Source organism: Girardinichthys multiradiatus, chromosome 2 (assembly GCF_021462225.1).
Source record: "Girardinichthys multiradiatus isolate DD_20200921_A chromosome 2, DD_fGirMul_XY1, whole genome shotgun sequence".
In the NCBI taxonomy this organism is placed as follows: Eukaryota; Metazoa; Chordata; class Actinopteri; order Cyprinodontiformes; family Goodeidae; genus Girardinichthys; species Girardinichthys multiradiatus.
In genome coordinates this window covers 38387362-38409118 of record NC_061795.1, presented here as the reverse complement: position 1 = coordinate 38409118, position 21757 = coordinate 38387362, and the positions used below count along the sequence as shown (strand labels likewise).

Sequence of the window (21757 nt, the reverse complement as noted above, 5' to 3'; positions counted from 1 at the left end):
ATTTTTAGGGGGTTACCATTCCACTAAAATCTAAGAAAATAAATTTTATAGCAGTTTTCTTTTTAGAAATGTAAGAAATTATGACAATGGAGCCTCAGATGTGGGAGAGAGAGTGAGAGAATAAAATTTAAACAAGTCATTTACATAGATGATAAAAGAAGCACATTTATTTGAGCCGCAGTAAACATAGTTTCTCTGAGTTTAAGAACAACTTTAGTCAGACAGACTGAGCAGAAGGTTTTTTCTAAAAATCACAAAATGTCATTATCTGCTTCAGCCAAATGTTTTTTTCCATCAGTTATAAACTATTAATCTTCTTCCTTCACTTAAACTACTAACAAAAAATTAAAACCAAGTCAAATTATTGTGAAGCTTTTGGAACACCACAGTGCAGCATTCATGAATATGAATTTAGCCCCCACCCCCAATGTTTAGGATTAATTGGAATATATGTACCTGACTGTTGTGAAGTGCCCTGAGACAACATGTGTTGTGAATTGGCGCTATATAAATAAAACTGAACTGAATTGAATTGAAGTTTCCCATTCCCTGCAGTCAGGTCTCATCAGTTGCAATTAGTCACATTCCCCTCGGTCTCCCTGCTACCCGGTTCCTCACCTGTTACCATTTTCCTCTGATTGCTTTCCCTCTCTCTCATTGGTCCATACTCCACCTCCCTCTGTATTTTAGTTTGATTGTTTTCACTGTTCCTTGCTTGGTCCTCCTGTTTACACCCCATGTTGCCATCCTGCTTCATGACCGTGTACTGAAGATCCATGTAAATGTTGCTTACCTTTACTATTAAAAGAGAAGAATCCTCTCAATATGGCAATGCTGCTTCAGAGTATTCATCTGCATTATGATCCAAAACAACCCAGCATTATGACAATTACATTGAATCTCATTGCTGCAGCCAGTCCTTAGTTCTACATGTAGAAAGAATAAATTGTTGCTGAATAAACCGGGAAATATCTACTGCTGCTACTAGAAAGTGTAAAGGTAAGGCTCCGGCTTCTTTTTCATATCTTCTGTGCTGGTTCTAAACATACAGCTCTGGCTTGTTTAAAGGTGCAGTATAAGAAATAGAAATGAATCACAGGTGTACCATTAACTAGTTAACCGTTTAATTTTTCTGAATAACACGTGATATTATATAAACTAATCAAACAAGGATATAGGAGTACTCAAGGCAATATATTCGTACCATCTGAATACAGCTATTAATAACTGTAATATTAATACTAAAAAAAGAACAAAAAATGACAGTCCAAGAAAGGTCCAGGATGAGGCTCTATGGTATGTTTCAAACACCACAACCTAATACCCATTTCTCTCAGAAAGTCTTTAATATTTAGAACTTAACTCATGGTTCACATGCTCAGTGGAGAACAACAGACTCTGCTGTAAAAATTTAATTTATTAATGTTGGCTGAAAAGATGGCAGTAAAACAGAAAAGGTTTATGAAAGAAGGAACAATTTTGTTAAAATGTTTGGGAAGTGTCGAAGCAATTTATGTGGTTATTGATGTGTTTGTGTGTCTGAGACAGCATGTGCCTGGAAAGAGGCCAGTTTGACTCTTGTTTGGCCAAAAAATGGGAAAAACAGCGGTCCAGTTCAGCTTTGAAATGAGGAGTTGATAAGAATAATGAAATTGTTATGGTACAACCGTCACGTAGACCGGTTTTGATTTCTTGCAGATGCAACGCTATTCTTGTGTTCCCTTAACTACGGCTGAGAATTCAATGTTGTGTGTGCCAGAACATGTGTGTAGATGAAGACGGTAAATCAGATTGGTCAAGAGTTTCACATACGCACTAATGTTTTGTATTTGTATAAATATGCCCTGTAAGAGCTGAAGACGGGGAACTTTTGGGTATTTGTGATGAAGATGTTTTGTGCATTGTGAGAAATAAAAGGTTCCCCCATGAAGACTGGAAGGAGAGAGAACTCTGAGTTTTGTGTTAATTGCTTTAACTTAGTAAGGCCACACTCTTCCACAAAAGCTCTCAGCATAATTAAATTAAATAAAAGTGTTTATTTAGGATTTTACCGTTTGACTACGTTTTAAATAAATCAACTTTATACCAGTTTCCTTTTTTGAAATGTAAGAAATTAAGACCATGGAACCTCAGGAGTGAAACATTTGGATGAGAACTAACTGCAGATCTTCTGTGGATTTAGGCTTCCTCAAGTTCTTCTGTCTCTTCATGTAATCCAAGACACACTCAATAATGTTGAGATTAGGGCTCTGTAGGGGCCATGCCATCACTTCCAGGACTTCTTGATCTACTTTACGATGAAGATAGTTCTTAATGATCTTGGCTGCCTTGAACCGCCACCTTAACGTGGTGGAGGGGTTTGAGTGCTCAAATGATCATAGAGGCTATGTTGTTTGGGGTTTAAATGTCCCTGCTAGGGTCTCCTATGGCAAACAGGCTCTGGGTGACGGGTCAGACAAAGAGCGGTTTAAGACACCTTCATGAGGACCACACAATCAATGCACATGACGTTGCCTGGTACGGCGGAGCTGGGATCCCACCCCACCCCTCCCAGGAACTCCATTATTCTCTTGGGGTACTTCAACGCCCACGTGGAAACGACAGTGACACCTGGAGAGGCGTAATCAGGAGGAATGGCCTCCCCGATCTGAATTCAAGTGGTGTTTCGTTATTGGACTTTGTTGTCGTGTTTTCAGACCTTCGGCCGCATGTTTTGGAAGCTCGGGTGAAGAGAGGGGGTGAGCTGTCCACTGATCACCACCTGGTGGTGAGTTGGATCCACTGGAAGAGAAAAAAGCCAGACAGACTTTGCAGGCCCAAGCATATAGTGAAGCTCTCCTGGGAACGTCTGGTGGAGCCCTCGGCCAGGGATGTATTCTACTTCCACCTCCAGGAGAGCTTTGACCGGATTCCGGGAGGGAGGTTGGAGACATAGAGTCCAAGTGGACCGTGCTCTCCACATCTATTGTCGATGCTGCCGCCCGTAGCTGTGGACATCGGCAGTAAGGGATGGTGTCAAGCTGAAGAACGAGTTCTATCAGCCGTGGTTGGCTTGTGGGACTCCTGAGGGGGCTGACCGGTACCGTGAGGCCTGGGAGGAGTTTGGTGAGGCCATGGAGACGGACTACCATTTGGCCTCGATGCAATTCTGCCAAACCATCCGGCGCCTCAGGAGGGGAAAGCAGTGCTTTGCCAACACTGTTTATAGTGGGGGTGGGGAGCTGCTGACCTCAACTGGGGACATTATTGGGCAGTGGAAGGAGTACTTCAAGGATCTCCTCAGTCCTGCCATCAAGCATTCCCTAGTGGAAGCAGAGGCTAGGGACTCGGGGTTGGACTCTTTCATCACCCAGGCTGAAGTCACCGAGGTGGTTAAAAAGCTCCACGGTGGCAGGGTTTCGGAGGTGGATGAGATCCGCCCTGAGTACCTCAAGTCTCTGGATGTTGTGGGGCTGTCATGGTTGACACGCCTCTTTAACATTGTGTGGCGATCGGGGACAGTGCCTCTGGGCTGGCAGACCGGGGTGGTGGTCCCCCTTCATAAAAAGGGTGACCGGAGGGTGTGTTCCAACTATGGGGGTTATCACACTCCTCAGCCTCCCTGGTAAGGCCTATGCCAGGGTATTGGAGAGGACAGTCCAGCTGATGGTCGAACCTTGGCTTCAGGAGGACCAGTATGGTTTTCGTCCCGGCCGTGGAACACTGGACCATCTCTACACCCTCTGGAGGGTACTCAAGGGTTCATGGGAATTTGCCCATCCAGTCCACATGTGTTTTGTGGACCTGTTGAAGGCATTCAACTGTGTGCCTCATGGTGCCGTGTGGGGGGTGCTCCAGGAGTACGGAATCGGGGGCCCTTTATTAGGGGCCATCCGGTCTCTGTACAAGTGGAGCAGGAGTTTGGTCCGCATTGCCGGCACTAAGTCGGACCTGTTGGACTCCGGCAGGGCTGCCCTTTGTCACCAGTCCTGTTCATAACTTTTATGGACAGGATTTCTAGACGCAGCCAAGGGGATCCTGGAATCGGGATCAGTAGATTTCGTCTCTTCTTTTTGCAAATGATGTGGTCCTGCTGGCCCCCTCTAGCCAAGACCTAAAGCATGCATTGGGGCCTTTCGCAGCCTAGTGTGAAGCGGCTGGGATGAAGATCAGCCACTCCAAGTCCGAGGCCATAGTTCTGGACCGGAAAAGGGTGGCTTGTCCTCTTCAGGTTGGAGGGAAGTTACTGCCTCAAGTGGAGGAGTTCAAGTATCTTGGGGTCTTGTTCCCAAGTGAGGGAGAATGGAGTGGGAGATCGATAGACGGATCGGTGCAGCTGGCGCAGTAATGGGGACGCTGTGCGGAAAAGAGCTGAGCCGAATAGCGAAGCTCTTGATTTACCGGTCCTTCTATGTTCCTACCCTCACTTATGGCCATGACCTTTGGGTCATGACCAAAAGAACGAGGTCCTGGATACAAGCGGCTGAAATGAGCTTCCTCCGTAAGGTGGCCGGGCACTTCTTTAGAGATAGGGTGAGGAGCTCGGCCATCCGGGAGGAGCTCAGAGTACAGCCGCTGCTCCTCCTCATCGAGAGGAGCCAGTTGAGATGGCTCGGGCATCTATACCAGATGCCTCCTGGACGTCTTCCTTGGGAGGTGTTCCAGGTACGTCCCACCGGGAGGAGATCCAGGGGACAGCCCAGGACATGCTGGAGGAACTATGTCTCTCAGCTGGCCTGGGAACGCCTTCTGACCAAATCTCCAACTTCATTTGCAGAAATGCAGCCCCAAACAGGCAAGGAACCGCCACCATGCTTCACTGTTACCTGCATACACTTATTATCCTACTGCTCCCCAGCCCTTCAGCAAACAAACTGCCTTCTGCTACACCCAAATATTTCAGATTTTGACTCATCGTTCCAGAACACCTGCTGCTATTTTTCTGAACACCAGTTCCTATGTTTTCATTCATAGTCGCTTGGCCTTCTTTTTATGTCAGAGGTATGGCTTTTTGGCTGCAACTCTTCCATAAGGACCACTTCTGGCCAAACTTCTTCGTAGAGTACATGGCTACCTGGTGCACCCATGTCCTGCAGGGTACCTGGTACCTCAGTCTTGCCATAGTGTATGACCTGTGGCTTCACCAATGCTCACAAGCCCCACAATGCTCAAAGAGCCTGGACCTGGATGCAATCATCCATCTATCATATGACCTCTTCCTTTGGTCCCACCCCACAGCAATCTGAAAGTCCTACCCCCCAGACAGGACCTTTTATTCAGGAAAGTGTAAACCCGGAAAATTAAAGTTACTCTGGTAACATTGTATTTAAACGCACGTGGGCTTTCAAAATCCCAGATAATGTCTGAAAGTCCTTGCAATGGAAAAGGGACTAGCACCATTAGCACCTGTTTGGTATATTTGGTTGATCATGCACTTAACTACAATCCTACAAAATCCCTGACTTTTTGCAAGTATACCGGCAAGAATTGATGCTGGTCTGAAGGCAAAGGGCAGTAACACCAAATATTGATGTGATTTAGATTTTTTATTTTTTTTTGCTCTTTTTGCCTTTTGTAAATTGATAAAAAGAAATATCTAGTTTACAGCATTTTTTCACACCTACCTGCTTTTGCACAGTACTGTATGTATTGTCTGAACTCCCTATAAAAAGAGGCTGTGCCCAGATTACTTTGGGAGTTTTACATCCAGCTTCAGAATTCCTCCAGATCCAATGCATAGATCCGTACATATGATATGGACCTGGTTGAAATAAAATCACCCTATGTTTAACTAATAATTCTATTTGTCTAATTCTAATCTAATTAAACATGACTACAAGCTTTTGTCTTTTAATTTTAAAATTTGACTTACTATAAATTAAACATGCAACCATGTTATTTTTTTTTTTAGGGGGGGGGGGGGGGGTTATCATCTAGTGCATCCTTGAACAAGTGGTGGCTTAATCTTTTACACCCCTGAAATTTTAGGTTATGTGTTACAGATGATAACATATATTTTTAAATAACATGTTTAATCTTTCTGCATCAGACCTTTGTATCTTCAAAGTCTTTCTTTAAATGTAATTCTTGTACTAAATGTTAGCATATAATGAAGGCAGCAACTTACCATTTATGACAGGTGCATAAACTACAATTCCAATTAAGTTTGGGTCTGATACAGTCTTGTCCAGAATAAGCCCTCCAATACTAAAAGACAAATTACAAGTTAGTGAATGTCCCAATGGCGAAACACAAATTTAAATTTGATAAGGTTTTTCGGAAAGGAGAAATATGTTAATAATCTATTAACTATTATGTATTCATCTGTTAATAATAATTATTTTTATAATGCTCTGGAGTGAAGTTTTTAAATTGAATGGTAAATGTACACTCACTGGCCACTTTATTAGGTACACTTGTCCAACTGCTTGTTAACGCAAATTTCTAATCAGCCAATCATATGGCAGTAACTCGATGGATGTAGGCATGTAGACATGGTCAAGACGATCTGCTGCAGTTCAAACCGGGCATCAGAATGGGGAAGAAAGGTGATTTAAGTGACTTTGAACGTGGCATGGTTGTTGGTGCCAGACGGGCTGGTCTGAGTATTTCAGAAACTGCTGATCTACTGGGATTTTAACGCACTACCATCTCTAGGGTTTACAGAGAATGGTCCGAAAAAGAGAAAATATCCAGTGAGCGGCAGTTCTGTGGGCGCAAATGTCTTGTTGTTGCCAGAGGTCAGAGAATGGCCAGACTGATTCGATCGTATAGAAAGGCAACAGTAACTCAAATAACCACTTCTTACAACAAAGGCATCCAGAAGAGCATCTCTGAACGCACAACACGTCCAACCTTGAGGCGGATGGGCTACAGCAGCAGAAGACCACTCCGGGTGCCGCTCCTGTCATCTAAGAACAGGAAACTGAGGCTACAATTCACACAGGCTCACCAAAATTGGACAATAGAAGATTGGAAAAATGTTGCCAGGTCTGATGAGTTTTGATTTCTGCTGCAACCTTCGGATGGTAGGGTCAGAATTTGGCATCAACAACATGAAAGCATGGATCCATCCTGCCTTGTATCAACGGTTCAGCCTGCTGGTGGTGGTGTAATGGCAGCTGACAAATCTTCAGCATCTGTGTGATGCTATCATGCCAATATGGACCAAACTCTCTGAGGAATGTTTCCAGTACCTTGTTGAATCTATGCCACGAAGGATTAAGGCAGTTCTGAAGGCAAAAGGGGGTCCAAGCCGGTACTAGCAAGATGTACCTAATAAAGTGGCCCGTGAGTGTAAGTTACAACTTCTCCAACACCTACAATATATGAGCAAAACATAAAGATTTCTAAATGTATGTTGAACCAAGTGAAAAGGCAACGATGAGTACCTGCTGATGACCATTGCTGTGATGATTGGCTCCCAGCCTGTACGGAGCAGGATTTGACTGGCTGGATGTTTGGAAGAGACCACCATCCAGACAGGTATCAGACACAAATACAAAAGATCCACCAGGTACAATATGTACGGATAAAGCTCTGTCAAAAAATATGAATTAGAATTATTTATAAAGCATCTCTAAAACTAATGCCAAAAAAGGTTGAAATGCATCATTTGTTGCCCAAAAGTATGTTATGTGTGAATTGTACTGGTAAAATAGAATTTTTAAGGTGTTATATTTTTACAGTGCTGGTGTAACTTGATAAAAGTATTCTTCTTCCTGCAGCTGCAGGCCTAATTTATGGCGGTGCAGTCATGAGCTGTGCCTGGGAATGAAAGGCACGGATAGGGAGTGAAATGTTCTGGTTAGGCTAGAGTCCCGTTTTGCACTGAGTGAGCAGACATTTGCTTGTTAGGTTTTGTTTGCAGTAGGGCCTAAGTGCACGTAAGCATGGAGGCAGAGGGGTGAAATACTCAACTGTATTTAATAAACAACAAAAAGACTTACATCTGGTGTGGAAGAGAAAAGATTAATTTCCAAATAGCACACAAGCCCAGTTCAACAGCAGTTTAGATAAGAATATGTCCCGGCATAGGAAAAGAGGAATTGTTCTGCAATGTCATAAATATCCTGCAGCTGTCGGGTCAAGCTGACCCAGTATGTGACTTGAGGAATTTGTCTAAAAGGTTCAGGGAAATGTTTACAGATTAGAGCCAGATGATTTATGTAACTCACAAGATGAGAGTGGATTGGTTGGTATTCTCACATACACACCAATTACCTGACTTTCAGTATATACACCCTGTATGTATCAGGATAATTTTTGTGATTATGTTTAAGAAGAATACTGATGCTCTGTGATAAAGTCCCCCGTGATTCGGCTCTGAGAGGAGAACCTTTTGTCTGTTTCATTACTTCATTTAAGACTATTATGTGCCACTGCCTTCTCCGATACTGGCACGAAGAGCACACTGGGCAAGATGACGGACCATGTTGCAAAGAATGGAGCATAAGGAAAAGAGCAGAATAATGGAAGAATCCAGCAGTGAGAGAAGGAAACCAGGGCTCAAATACAGAGAAGAAGAGAGGAAACGGCATGGAGAGCAGGTGAGAGTAATCAGGTTAAAAAAATTAACAGCTGAGCCCAATGAGGGGAAAATGTAAGAAGGTACTTTTCAAACGTTTTGACAGCTCGAGTGGCAGTTTGACCGCCTCCATGACCCCGAATACCATCGATCTTTATATTCTCCAGTATTCCTCAGCATCTGCTTTCCTCATCTGACAGAATGCATAAAGAAACATGTAGTTACTCTATGTAATAGCAGGGGATGGGAATAAGAATATTGAAAAGAAATAGTATTGCATACCATTTTAGAGAAAAAAAGGAGCTCTATTCTACTCAATATTTTGAATACAGATACAATTTCAGTTCAATTCAGTTTATTTATATAGCGCCAATTCACAACACATGTTGTCTCAAGGCACTTCACAACTGTCAGGTACATACATTCCAATTAATCCTAACCATTGAACAGTGCAGTCGGATTTAGTTATTTATTCAGATTGGATAAAAAGTTTTTCTGTCTAAGGAAACCCAGCAGATTGCATCCAGTCAGTGACTTGCAGCATTCACTCCTCCTGGATGAGCATGTAGAGACAGTGGACAGTCACTGGCTTTGACTTTGCAGCAATCCCTCATACTGAGCATTGCATGTAGCGACAGTGGAGAGGAAAAACTCCCTTTTAACAGGAAGAAACCTCCAGCAGAACCAGGCTCAGTGTGAGCGGCCATCTGCCACGACCGACTGGGGGTTTGAGAGAACAGAGCAGAGACACAAAAAGAACAGAGAAGCACTGATCCAGAAGTACTTTCTATGGGAAGGAAAAGTAAATGTTAATGGATGTAGCTCCTTTAGTCGTTTCACCTAGAAAGAAAGAACAGATAAACTCTGAGCCAGTTTTCAAGGTTAGATTCTGAAAGAGAGCACATAGAGTTAGTCACAGTAAAAGCTCAGTCAATTTCCATGTGTAGGAGAGAGAAAGGGTTAAACACTAAAAGACAGGGCTATGTGGATCATCGGTAGAGGGTGAGCATTAAGTTGTTGCCAGCAGAAGCTCGGACAATTCCCCTCTCCAGAAAGGTGTCACAGGCAGACACAGAGCCAGGCCAGGTGTAGCTTCTAGGAAGAGAAAAGAGAGAACAAAGTTAAAAGCTGAAATAACAGCAAATAATGCAAAATTGGAGAGTAGTGTGAGAATGTAGCGAAGAGGGTGAAAGTGGTTGTTATGTCCTCCAGCAGCCTAAACCTATAGCAGCATAACTACAGAGATAGTTTCAGTACAGATTATTTAGTTAAACGGCGCTTATTTACAACAATGTCGTCTCAAGGAACCCCACAAAGGGTCCCACTGATGGTCATTGTTATACTAAAAACCACAAGGATTGGGATACCTCTCTCTGTCATCCTATGCCAACCGTGGTCATTGGTATGTATAAAAAAATATCATTACCAACATCATTTTGTCCAGTTTCTAACTAGTTGCATCTTATTTCATTTTTTCAGATTTGGATCTGGACGATTTTGTCTTATCAGATCGAGACTTAGGTATGATAATTAGAAAAAACAGAATAGACGAAAGGAGTAATTAAGTTTTTCCTATTTTCTTTTTTCAATTTATTTGTAAGACAAACAATTTGTCAATCCACATAGCATTATATTATATTGAGCCAGTAGAAATTGTGAGAAATTGGGGGTGTGATAAATCAAATATTATTATCATAATTAGCATATACACTATATTGCCAAAGTATTGGGTCACACCACTAAATGGTGAAAGGACTGAACTACAGCACCTTTCCAGTCATACCGACCATTCAAAGTGCTTTACACTAGAGCCACATTCACCCCATCACACTCTCAAACACACACAACATAAGGTTAAGTGCTTTGCTGTTAGGTATTATTTAGTCAACTCAGAGGCAAGAACGATACAGTCAATTTACTTGCAAGGGTAGCTCTGCAGTGCAGACTACAAAGTGTTGGCACCCCTTCTCTTTATTTATACATGCTGGTTCACACACAGTTCAACAAACATTCAGGGTGTGTGTGTGTGGGGGGGGTCAGAAAGGTTAGGGTTCATGTGTCTTGATTTTAAACAGAGAGGGAGTGAGGACTTGGTAATCATAACTCACTCGCCTCCCCCATATCCCTTTCTATGGCATGTAGGAGGGAAAAGCACTTAGAGCAGACATGAGTGATAAACAAAAGTTTTCAAACCCTAACACTTTCCCAGGGGCATATCTGGATGTTGCAGGAAGAAGCTGAAATCAAACCCACAACCATCAGATTGCAAGATGACCACTCTTTCCAATATGCCACAGTCACTAAATCAATGGATTCAGGTGTTCTGATCACTTCCATGGCTGCAGTGTATACAGTTTGGAGTAGAGAAAGTTGACTGGCCTGCACAGAGTCCTGCCTTCAACCTTAAAGAACATATAAGATGAATTACAGTGGAGGCTGCAGAACCAGAACTGCTTCAGTTCTCAGTGGACGTAGCTATATTAGAGAAGAATAAAAGAATATCAATATAAACATGAGGAAATTGTTTCCAGAATAGTTAAAGTTGCTGGGAATGGGGGTCCATCAACAAAGTGGAATCTATAGATTAACAATAAGATGTCATCAAAATTAATGTACATGTAAATGTAGATAGACAAATACTTTTGACAATAAAGTGTATGTGCTTTAGTAAACCAAATGTCTCATCAGCACCCGTGCGCTCTGGACACTGAATGAATTATGTCCTACTTATTACCAACAAGAGACAGAGTAAGCGTAATTTGCTGTACATTGTCGCCATGGCAAGGATGTTTCTCTGAGGATGGTGATCTAATTGAATTAAAATATAAAACAAATGGAAGAGGTTGCTGGACTGGCAAAGCTCCTAAAAGGTTTTAGTTTCCACAATGTATTTCAATGTATTTCTGTAATTATTTTCAGTTGTTCAGGTCAGTTTAAAAAGTCAGAACATTACTTTAAACATTAAAACTAAGGTATATATGTTGATTTTTTAAACCAAAGTCATATGATGCATTTTTTGGTACAGCTCTAATCAAAAGTCTCTTCACAGAGGATAACTTAAGAAAAACAACATAGGATATGAAACACTAAACAAAATCTTCAAAAAGGTTTTATACCTCCTGAACGTTTTCACTTTTAGCCAAATTACAACCACAAACTTAAATGTATTGTGGGGATTTAATGTGATAGACCAACATGAAGTGGCACATAATTGTGAAATGTTTTGATTCGTTCATGTGCAACTGATTCAGAACTCAGCTAATTATCAAACAGTCCATTTACGTGTAATTTAATCTCAGTATAAATCTAGGTATTCTGTGAAGACCTCAGAGGTTTGTTAGAGAAAATTTGTGAACAAACATCATGATGAAGACCGAGAAACACAGCAGACAGGTCAGTTAAAACGTTCAATCACTAATCTTACAATGGAAAGCGTATGATACAGCTGCAAATCTAGCAAGACATGGCCTTCCACCTAAACTGAGAGGCCTGCCAACGAGATCAATAATCAGAAAAGCTGCCAAGAAGCCCATGGTAATGTTGGAAAATATTTAAAATACTTAATAGGGTCTGCATTGCTAAGCTCAAGTTAGGTTTAATAATGTGTGAAATGAAATGTACTGTGTAACTTAGTGGATTGCTCAAAACAGGTGTGTGTGTGTGTGTCTGACTTGGCTGTGGTCAGCCCGGCACCAGTGAAGATATTTCTGTACATGTCTCAGATAACAGCCAAAAGTAGAATAACAGGATTGTTGTGAAGGTCTGAACAGACAGCTGAATGCCAGGTGTAAGAGTTCAACCAGACACTCAGCTAAAAATATGTGTTTTTTCTTTGTAATTGTACACGCCTTGCTTTTGAATAAAAACCCTGTCTTTGGGGAGGAAAAGTCAGAAGTGTTCTGGTGACTTAGCTGGAACACCTCTCCTCCGGCCGGGGCAAAAGAAACTGTGCAGACTCTGTGTTATTTAGCTTTACCAAAACAAACGAGCACGCAGGAGTTTCTGGGGAACAACTCCAACAGTAACTTTGGAGGGGCAGCAGAGCTCCGCAGCTCAGACGAATGATCCTGCTGACAGAACAGCGATGTGGATCAAAGTCGACAATGCCACAGAAACCAGGATGGAGAGGATGAGCAGAGTCTAGCAGCAACTCCAAGCCACCACATTCCCCTTCAGCTTCTCCAAAAATATACAGCTGTGTTTAAAATAACAGCAGTTCAAGATGTAGTAGAGTAATAGAAAATCAACAGATCCAACAGTCATGATATTTATGGTACTGACTTGGATCGGATCAAAAAGAATGTGTTCAACACAACAGCAGAGTGGTGTTCAGTCATTCATTTTGGGAACAAGCAGATGTCAAACAGGTGGCTCTTATTTAAAGACAAAGGTGGCAGATGTTGTACATGATGGTCATAGTGCTTTCCTCTCTGAGTAAAATGGGTTGTTCCAATTAATCAAAGCACACTTAAAAAGTTACTTTGACAGAGGAAAGCATAAATTAGTGTAAAAAATGCTGAGCTGCTCTGCTAAAATGTGTCCCTTTACAATTTGCCAAAGAACACATTGACTCAACTAAAGAGAAACGGTGTAGCATTAATTTGACTGATGAAAGCAAGATTGTTCTTTTTGAGTCTAGGACCATAGGGTCTGTCAGATGAAACCCCAGTATGATGTTAGTTGCTGGGGAAAGTTGAAAAGACTGCCTGATCTTTTTTTTTTTTTTTTCTAAAGAGTATTTTGTTTAATTGTATGAAAGGTATCTGTATTCAGAATATTGAGGAGAAAAGAGAGAAAAAGACTGAGCTCTGTTTTTCTCTAAAATGGTATCCACTACTATTTCTTTTAAATTAATTTCCCCCCCTGCTTTTAGAGTGATTACATGTTTTTTACATCAGATGAGGAAAGCAAATGTTCCTGACTGAGAAATGCTGACATGGAGAATATAAAGATCAATTGTATGTTGGGAAAACAGAATGCTGATGCTCGAGGATTGCTCCAATTCTTTTTTATATATCTCTTCTGACCGGAAATATACAGAGTTGGGAGTGAAATAATTGTTCTAAAAAGTTCTAGAAAAAGGTGTGGGAGGGGAGAGAAGGAGAGACGTGTGGGGTGGGAGTTGGGGTCATTGGGGAGGTCAACCTGTCAACTTGCCACTCGAGCTGTCAAACAAGTTTTATGAAAATTACCTTTAAATATTTTTTTGAGGGGAGAAGGAACTCAGGGAGGAGAGAAAATGAACAGGAAGCAGGACAAAACTCAGAAGGATATGATCTGTGTTTGTCCTTGAAAGATTAATAAATGCTCATTGGCTGACATTTCATCAATATCATTCTTATTATTTAGGATGTTTCCATAGTAGTATATGTGTATAATTCTCTTCACGATGTTGTGGTAAAAATCGTATTTAACAAAAAAAAGAGATTGATGGTCGTCACTCAACCAGCTTTTTATTGATAACCTTGCAAGGGAGTTTACATCATCAGACATGTGTTCAAGAGGTGTGCAGCATCTGTTTTGACTGGACATAGGAAAGAAATCACCAAATTAACTCCCTTGAGGCCTGGGCCCCTTCATGAGGGACAGAAATAAGACCCAGCAAAACTCAAATCACAGAGTGGCCTCGTTGTCTCATTCTCTCCAACCCTGAAACCATTCTTTAGACTAAACAGAGCCAGCTTCCCTGAACCCTGACATGAATTAGTGCTGCAGTATCAAGTCATAAAACAAAGCCCCTTTCTAAATTTTAATCAGCAGCTTTAGCTTGTACCATTTAAATCTTCAAACCAAAGTTTTCCCATTCCTCTTACCCATAAAGGAATAGAACCATTGACTGAAGCACGCCAACAAAGCAAGCGTGATGAGATCACCAAAACTGGCTGCCAGGGGCGTGGCCACATTATCAGGATTGATCCCCATTCGCTTGGAGCCAATGATCACCCCCACCACAACGATGCCTGAAGAAGGTTCAAGACAAGAATAATTTGCTCATGAAATTCTCATTAAGATGTTAATTAATTTTGTAAACTTTACCCAATTTTTAAACCAAAAGTAGAAATGCATAAAAAAATGTATACATGTAAAGTTGCACTTTCATTTAGATGAATGCATTTGATGCACAATTAATGTACAGTTTTGAATAAACAATGCAAGCTCCAGGAAACTAGTTGGAAATTACATGAAAAATAACACTGTTAATTATGGATTATTCAGTCATGGATAACTATGGAGTTATGGCTAAAGAGAGGTCCAGCGACAGTACTTACCCTGTAGCAGTGATGCCATGAAAACAGTAGAAAGACTGGTTGAACAGAGGAGTACTATGTGGCTAAAGGGCATCTGTCCATCTGCCATCCAGCCCAACAGAGTCGCCATAAGACAAGCCAACAGTCCCAGAACTGTGGCTTGGAACTGGAGAATGTAAAAATAGGAAAAATAATATAATCTTTGCTGGAAGAAATCCTGATTTCATTAGTTAAATTAACATGTCAAGATAAAAAAAAAATGCACCTGTTTGAGCGCAAGGTTTCCACCAATCAGCATCCACCTTTCTCTAGTAGATTCTATTTTTCCAGCATTAACCTAGCAACATCAAATATGTAGAAAATTGAAAAACAATCAGAACAAAATGTATTTCACCAAAGTGAGGTAAATTAGTTTGGGAAAAACAATGAAATGCTTTCAGATGAGGTGTTTAATTGATTAAATCTGCAAACCCATTATTAGCAGGCAATTATTTTTATTAATTTTCATTTTGGCTTTGCTGCAAATTATGCAGTGTAGTGGATTTTCTTATCAAAGTGGGAGAAAGACCGGACTTTGTCTTTAAAAGTTTATTCAAAGGCTTTCAGCGTTTGAATACTCTGTCACTGAACAAGTCAGAAAAGCAGAGCAACGAACAGAATTCAAAAACAGTATTTATACCAAAATTGTGGGTGTTATCTCAAAAAGAGTTTAGAAATATGGCCCCTAGACCCTCCCCGGGTCAGAGGTAACAAAGTTATTTATGAGGGCACCCATCTATCCTCCCTTGAGATATAACACTGCAGGGAGTGTTAACCATAAAACTCCTGATAATGAATTTGGAGTCCCTCTCCTCTGAGTGATAAAACACAGAGGTCACAGGAGAGAGGTAAAGGGAAAGTCACCACACTTCAAAAGAATTTTCCATTACAGCAGCAAGTCCAAAATGCAATTCTGAGGAAATGATTGTTGGTTTTCTCCTGATCAAATCTAGCATTTAAAATCTCTGCATTTTTTACATTTCAGTCCATGCTGACAGAATATACAGGTCCTGTCAGAAATGTGGTGGACTAACACTGGAAACGGTGTAGATTAATCTTGGAAACAGTGGGATGAATCCCAGACACAGAGGTTGCATCTCAAGGACAGCACCTGTTTCTTTAATGTGTGTCCCTAGGTTTCATAAGAAGTTTTTTATAGTTTATTCCTATGACAAGAATAAATTTTTCCTCAGATAATTTGGCCTTAGAGGGCAGCTGCATCACCCTGTAAGAGACAGTGGAGACACCTGTAAGGGGAGGGGGTAAATGTTGAGGTCATATAAGGGGGTGTGCACATGAGGACACATTATGATTCTAGATTAAAAAATAAAATAAAAACTTCTGCCAACTCCCCCATTATTCACTGGTGTTGACCAATCACATACGTAAAATCCAGGGGAAAATATATTGAAATTAGTGGTTACAGTGTGACAGAAGGCACAACAGATTCAGATACCACTGTTTTAAATTACCATCTATGACTGTCTTACAGACTCTCGCCTTACCTGCACATGCCTGAGGGGTTTTAGAGGAGTCCGTGAAAACACAGACGTCTATTTTATTATAGAGTAGGATCTTCCACAGCTATTGTTACCCTTTTCCACCAACGCAGTATGGAGTACGTTTCAGGAATAGAATGTGATTTCGAACCAGTTATGCTTATAAGGAAATACATCCAGGTTTTCTGTTAAAGGAGGAGGACTATCATGATCTAAATTAACTCAAGAAAGAGTTGGAATCCTTTCTTGAAAAAAATAATCTCAGATACTTTAACTTTAGCAGAATTCAAAGAAGATCTGAGTGGACAGTACTCCTTTAACTATACCACGCTATGAAAGCAGGAGAGTACTTTGTCTTCAACTGATAATGTTTACACAGTTTAATAATAGAAATAAGTTCACCCAAGCTCTGTTTCTACAAGTCACTTCATTTTTTGGAATCAAATACCAGTTCTCTGTTTAAACTTAAAAGATTAATGATTTTGCAATGCTTACTGATTTGTGTGCTGTCCACCACAATAAGCCCCATTGAATATCTAGAACAAACATGTGCTAGGATCAAACAATGAATAAGCTGGGGTTTTTTTTGGGGGGGGGTTTGTTTGTTTGTTTTTTTTGAATGGTGTCTGTGGTAATTACTGCAAAAGCCCAACAAAAAAACTTTTTTATAGCTGGTCTTCAATCGAAGAAAGATAGCAAACCGGGCCAGCCTAATCAATCCCCAGGGTGCATTGAAGACGCTAAGAGTCAAAAAATATAAATCCTGTATTGACTTAGCAAATGGATTTTTCTCCCTCAGACTCGCAAAGCAATCACAAGGCAAGACGGCATTCACACACAAAGGAAAAAGTTATGTGTGGCAAAGATTACCCCAAGGGTACAAGAACTCCCCTAATGTGTTCCAGTCAGCCGTGATGGAAGTTCTGGGTGACATAGGAGCAACGGTGTACATAGATGATGTGTTTATTGCAGATGACACTGAAGAAGAACATTTACAGAGACTGCAAACAGTGGTGGAGAGAATTACAGCAGCAGGTTTGAAGCTGAATCTCAAGAAATGCCAGTTTGGACAGTTTCAAGTGAACTACCTAGGGTTCCAAGTAACAACAGATTTGGGACTCTCGGACGTGCCTTCTGTCACACTGTAACCCGGAGCTCTCTCACCAGAGAAGAACTCATGAACATCAGGGCTACTACACCAGAGGAGTTCTTTCCCACTTTTCTGCCTACTGCTCTGGAATTTTTGGACATTCTGGTCAAAGGTGCGCTCACCTTTGCTCACGCGGTGAAATGCCGGAAGAGAGGGAAATGGGCTGGGGTGCTGGTACGTCTTCGCCAGCGTGGACTACGAACACCGTTACCTGGAATATTTCTCTCTAACGTGCGCTCACTTCCCAACAAAATTGAGGAACTACAACTGCTGTTGAGGAAAAACAGGGACTTTTATTCATCGGCAGTTTTGTGCTTCACGGAGACGTGGCTGTGTGGATTAATACCTGACTCTGCGCTGCAGCTGGCAGGATTCCAGCTCTACAGAGCGGACAGAGACACGGAACTCTCCGGCAAAGCGAAAGGTGGAGGAATCTGTTTTTACCTCAACAGTGGTTGGTGCAACGACGTGACAGTGATTCAGCAGCACTGTTCTCCAGACCTGGAAGCCTTCATCATAAACTGTAAGCCTTTCTATTCCCCCCGTGAGTTCGCTTCGTTCATCCTGGTCGGTGTTTACATCCCGCCGCAAGCTAACGTGCAGGTCGCACAGCGCATGCTCGCCGACCAGATACTGAGTGTGGAGCGGACCAACCCGGACTCCTTAGTAATCGTCGTTGGCGACTTTAACAAAGGTAATCTCACCCACGAACTCCCCAAATATAGACAGTTTATAAAATGTCCGACCAGAGGACAACATTCTGGATCACTGTTACACCACCATCAGAGACGCTTATCACGCCGTCCCACGTGCTGCACTGGGCCAATCCGACCACATCATGGTCCACCTGATTCCTGCATACAGGCAGAAACTAAAGCTCTGCAAACCTGTTGTGAGGACGACAAGGAAGTGGAGCAGTGAGGCTGTGGATAATCTCCAGGCGTGTTTAGGCTGTACAGACTGGGATGTGTTCAGGACTACTACCAACAGTCTGGACGAGTACACAGAGGCTGTGACTTCCTACATCAGCTTCTGTGAGGACAGCTGTGTACCATCATGCACCAGGGTGAGTTACAACAACGACAAACCCTGGTTCACAGCTAAACTCAGAAGGTTAAGACTGGATAAGGAAGAGGCCTTCAGGAGTGGGGACAAAGACATATACAGAGAGGTTAAGTACAAGTTTGGCAAGGCAGTGAAAGAGGCCAAACGACTGTACTCTGAGAAGCTCCAAAACCAGTTCTCAGCCAACGACTCTGCGTCTGTCTGGAAAGGGCTCAAGCAAATCACCAACTACAAGCCGAAAGCACCCCACTCCATCAACGACCGACGCCTCGCCAACGACCTGAACGAGTTCTACTGCCGCTTTGAAAGACAAAGGGACAGTCCTGCAACCATCCCCCACAACGCCCCCCAACAGCTGCAGCCACAATCCACAACCCCCACCTCCCCAACCTCAAGAAGGGCCTTGGCACCTCCAACCCCCACCCTGAAGTTCCCCCCCACCAGCCCCCTACCCACGCCGAGGACGGCTCTTTCCATCCAGGAGAGGGATGTCAACAAACTCTTCAGGAGACAGAACCCCCGGAAAGCTGCTGGTCCGGATTCTGTCTCACCAGCCAGCCTGAAGCACTGCGTTGATCAGCTGTCTCCAGTCTTCACAGACATTTTTAACACCTCACTGGAGACATGTCATGTGCCAGCCGGCTTCAAGTCCTCCACCATCGTCCCTGTTCCCGAGAAACCAAGGACCACAGGGCTTAACGACTTCAGACCCGTCGCCTTGACCTCTGTGGTGATGAAGTCCTTTGAGCGCCTTGTGCTCTCACACCTAAAAGACATCACCGACCCCCTCCTTGACCCCCTGCAGTTTGCCTACAGAGCCAACAGGTCTGTAGATGATGCAGTCAACCTAGCCCTTCACTTCATCCTCCGGCACCTGGACTCCACAGGAACCTATGCCAGGATCCTGTTTGTGGATTTCAGCTCTGCCTTCAACACCATCGTCCCAGTTCTGCTACAGGAGAAGCTCTCCCAGCTGAGTGTGCCCGACTCCACCTGCAGGTGGATCACTGACTTCCTGTCTGACAGGAAGCAGCGCGTGAGGCTGGGGAAGCACGTCTCTGACTCCCTGACCATCAGCACCGGTTCCCCCCAAGGCTGTGTTCTCTCTCCTCTGCTCTTCTCCCTGTACACCAACAGCTGCACCTCCAGTCACCAGTCTGTCAAGCTTCTGAAGTTTGCGGACGACACCACCCTGATCGGACTCATCTCTGATGGTGACGAGTCTGCGTACAGATGGGAGGTGGACCATCTGTTGGACTGGTGCAGCCAGAACAACCTTGAGCTCAACGCTCTAAAGACAGTAGAGATGGTTGTGGACTTCAGGCAGAACCCAGCCCCACCTGCCCCCATCACCCTCTGTGACTCCACAATTGACACTGTGGAATCTTTCCGCTTCCTGGGAACCATCATCTCCCAGGATCTCAAGTGGGAGCCAAACATCAGCTCCCTCATCAAGAAAGCCCAGCAGAGGATGTTCTTCCTGCGGCAGCTGAAGAAATTCAACCTGCCAAAGACTATGATGGTGCACTTCTACACAGCCATCATTGAGTCCATCCTCACCTCCACCATCACCATCTGGTGATGGTGATGGAGGAGGTGAGGATGGACTCCATCACCATCTGGTACGCCGCTGCTACAGCCAAGGATAAGGGCAGGCTGCAACGTGTCATTCGGTCTGCTGAGAAGGTGATTGGCTGCAGTCTACTGTCGCTCCAGGAACTGTACACCTCCAGGACCCTGAAGCGGGCAGGGAAGATTCTGGCTGATCCCTCCCACCCCAGTCCCAGACTCTTTGAGACTCTCCCCTCTGGCACGAGGCTGCGGTCCATCCGGACCAAAACCTCACGCCACAAGAACAGTTTTTTCCCATCTGCCACCAGCCTGGTTAACAAAGCCCGGAAACCACCCTGACACTCTCCCTTTCCCCCACACCCCCCCTTTTTTTGCTGACAGGACACCTGTAACCTGTAACTCTATGCGTTACATTAAAGCTCAGCATGGACTCCTGCTTTACTTGCACAGCCATACTTGCACAATGATCACCTGCACTGTTGTATTGCTCTTGCATCTTATACTGCTCTATATTTACTCTCACTCACTTAAAACTGTGCACATATATTTATATTATATTGTAGATATGTTTATACTGTTTAATTTGTACTGTATTGCACCGACTACGCCAAAACAAATTCCTTGTATGTCCAAAAACGTACTTGGCAATAAAGCTTTTCTGATTCTGATTCTGATTCTGAAAACAACAGGGTTAAAATCGGGCCCAGCACCTGGAATGGCCTATTGCATGGAATTCCCTATTTACAGCTGCCCTCGGGATTGGTTCTACTGGACAATCCAAGAGCGGATTTTACCCCTTACTACCCAAACTCAGAGTTATTTTGTCTCCCATATAGAGTTTCACAGAGCGATGGATCTGCAAAAACCTGACGATGGGGTGGAGGTTCACCATTTGCCATGGGATATAAGTAACTTTTTTATCTCATACCATAGAATGTCCTGGCCTGGTAGCTGGGGGCATGGCCTGCTAGCTACTGAAGTTGCACCCTCACCAGGTATGCCTGCAAATCTACCATGGGTATTCAATGCAGTCCACCTTAAAGTAAGAGGAGCGGTTCTGAGAATCAGATGGGGACCACATTATCAGGAACCATTACAAGGCAAGTATTATGAAGTTTCCGTGGCCGGAGCTGTAATTTGGGCCACATCACCTTCAATGTCAAGCAAAGTCAAGAGAAGAGAGCGTCAACCTGACAAGTATGTCTTCAACAACACCCAATTACCCATCTCAGTGAGAGAAAGCACGGTCTACCCTAACCCTCCTCATCCGCATTGCACCATACCGGCTCGGCCGAGCCATCGGGTCGAGCTTATGATTCACAGCCACCCGCTGTACACAACAATCTGTATCCAGTCAGAGGTCGGGTTGGCCTACGAGACCTACAGACAACGGCGGGTTATAGAAGGATATATGCTTGCCGGACCACAGGTACAACCTGACTACTGGCTAGTATACCAGTGGACGTGGGTGTGGAAGGGGCTGGAACCTGGATTGCCTATCACCTATTTATCAGACCCTGCTCAAAGGACGAGTAGACAGAGCCGAAGAAGCAGATCAACTGGAGTTGGCAGGCCACTCTCGAGGATAACCATGCCAGAAACTCATTCAGATATGATCCCTCTCAGTAATTTAGCTACTTCCAACGGCGAAGACAAAGAACCTCCTGACGACCCCGAC

General features: G+C 43.2%; 1 protein-coding gene and 1 long non-coding RNA gene across 3 annotated transcripts in view; one reads left to right on the top strand and one right to left on the bottom strand.

Moving 5' to 3' along the window:
- Positions 1–21757, bottom strand: part of slc41a2a (solute carrier family 41 member 2a) — a 54031-nt gene that overhangs the window by 11109 nt on the left and 21165 nt on the right. The window contains exons 3-7 of the mRNA XM_047348804.1: positions 15020–15091; positions 14776–14920; positions 14320–14466; positions 7371–7518; positions 6107–6186 (exon numbers count right to left, since the gene is read on the bottom strand). Coding sequence (XP_047204760.1) covers positions 6107–6186; positions 7371–7518; positions 14320–14466; positions 14776–14920; positions 15020–15091 — 592 coding nt within the window. The remainder of the gene's footprint in view (positions 1–6106; positions 6187–7370; positions 7519–14319; positions 14467–14775; positions 14921–15019; positions 15092–21757) is intronic.
- Positions 786–21757, top strand: part of LOC124857522 — a 40612-nt gene continuing 19640 nt past the window's right edge. The window contains exons 1-2 of one of the 2 annotated variants that reach the window (XR_007035617.1): positions 786–999; positions 8347–8528. This is a non-coding gene — a long non-coding RNA (uncharacterized LOC124857522). Of the gene's footprint in view, positions 1000–8230; positions 8529–21757 lie in introns of those variants that run through there. The other variant, XR_007035615.1, reaches the window with a different exon arrangement.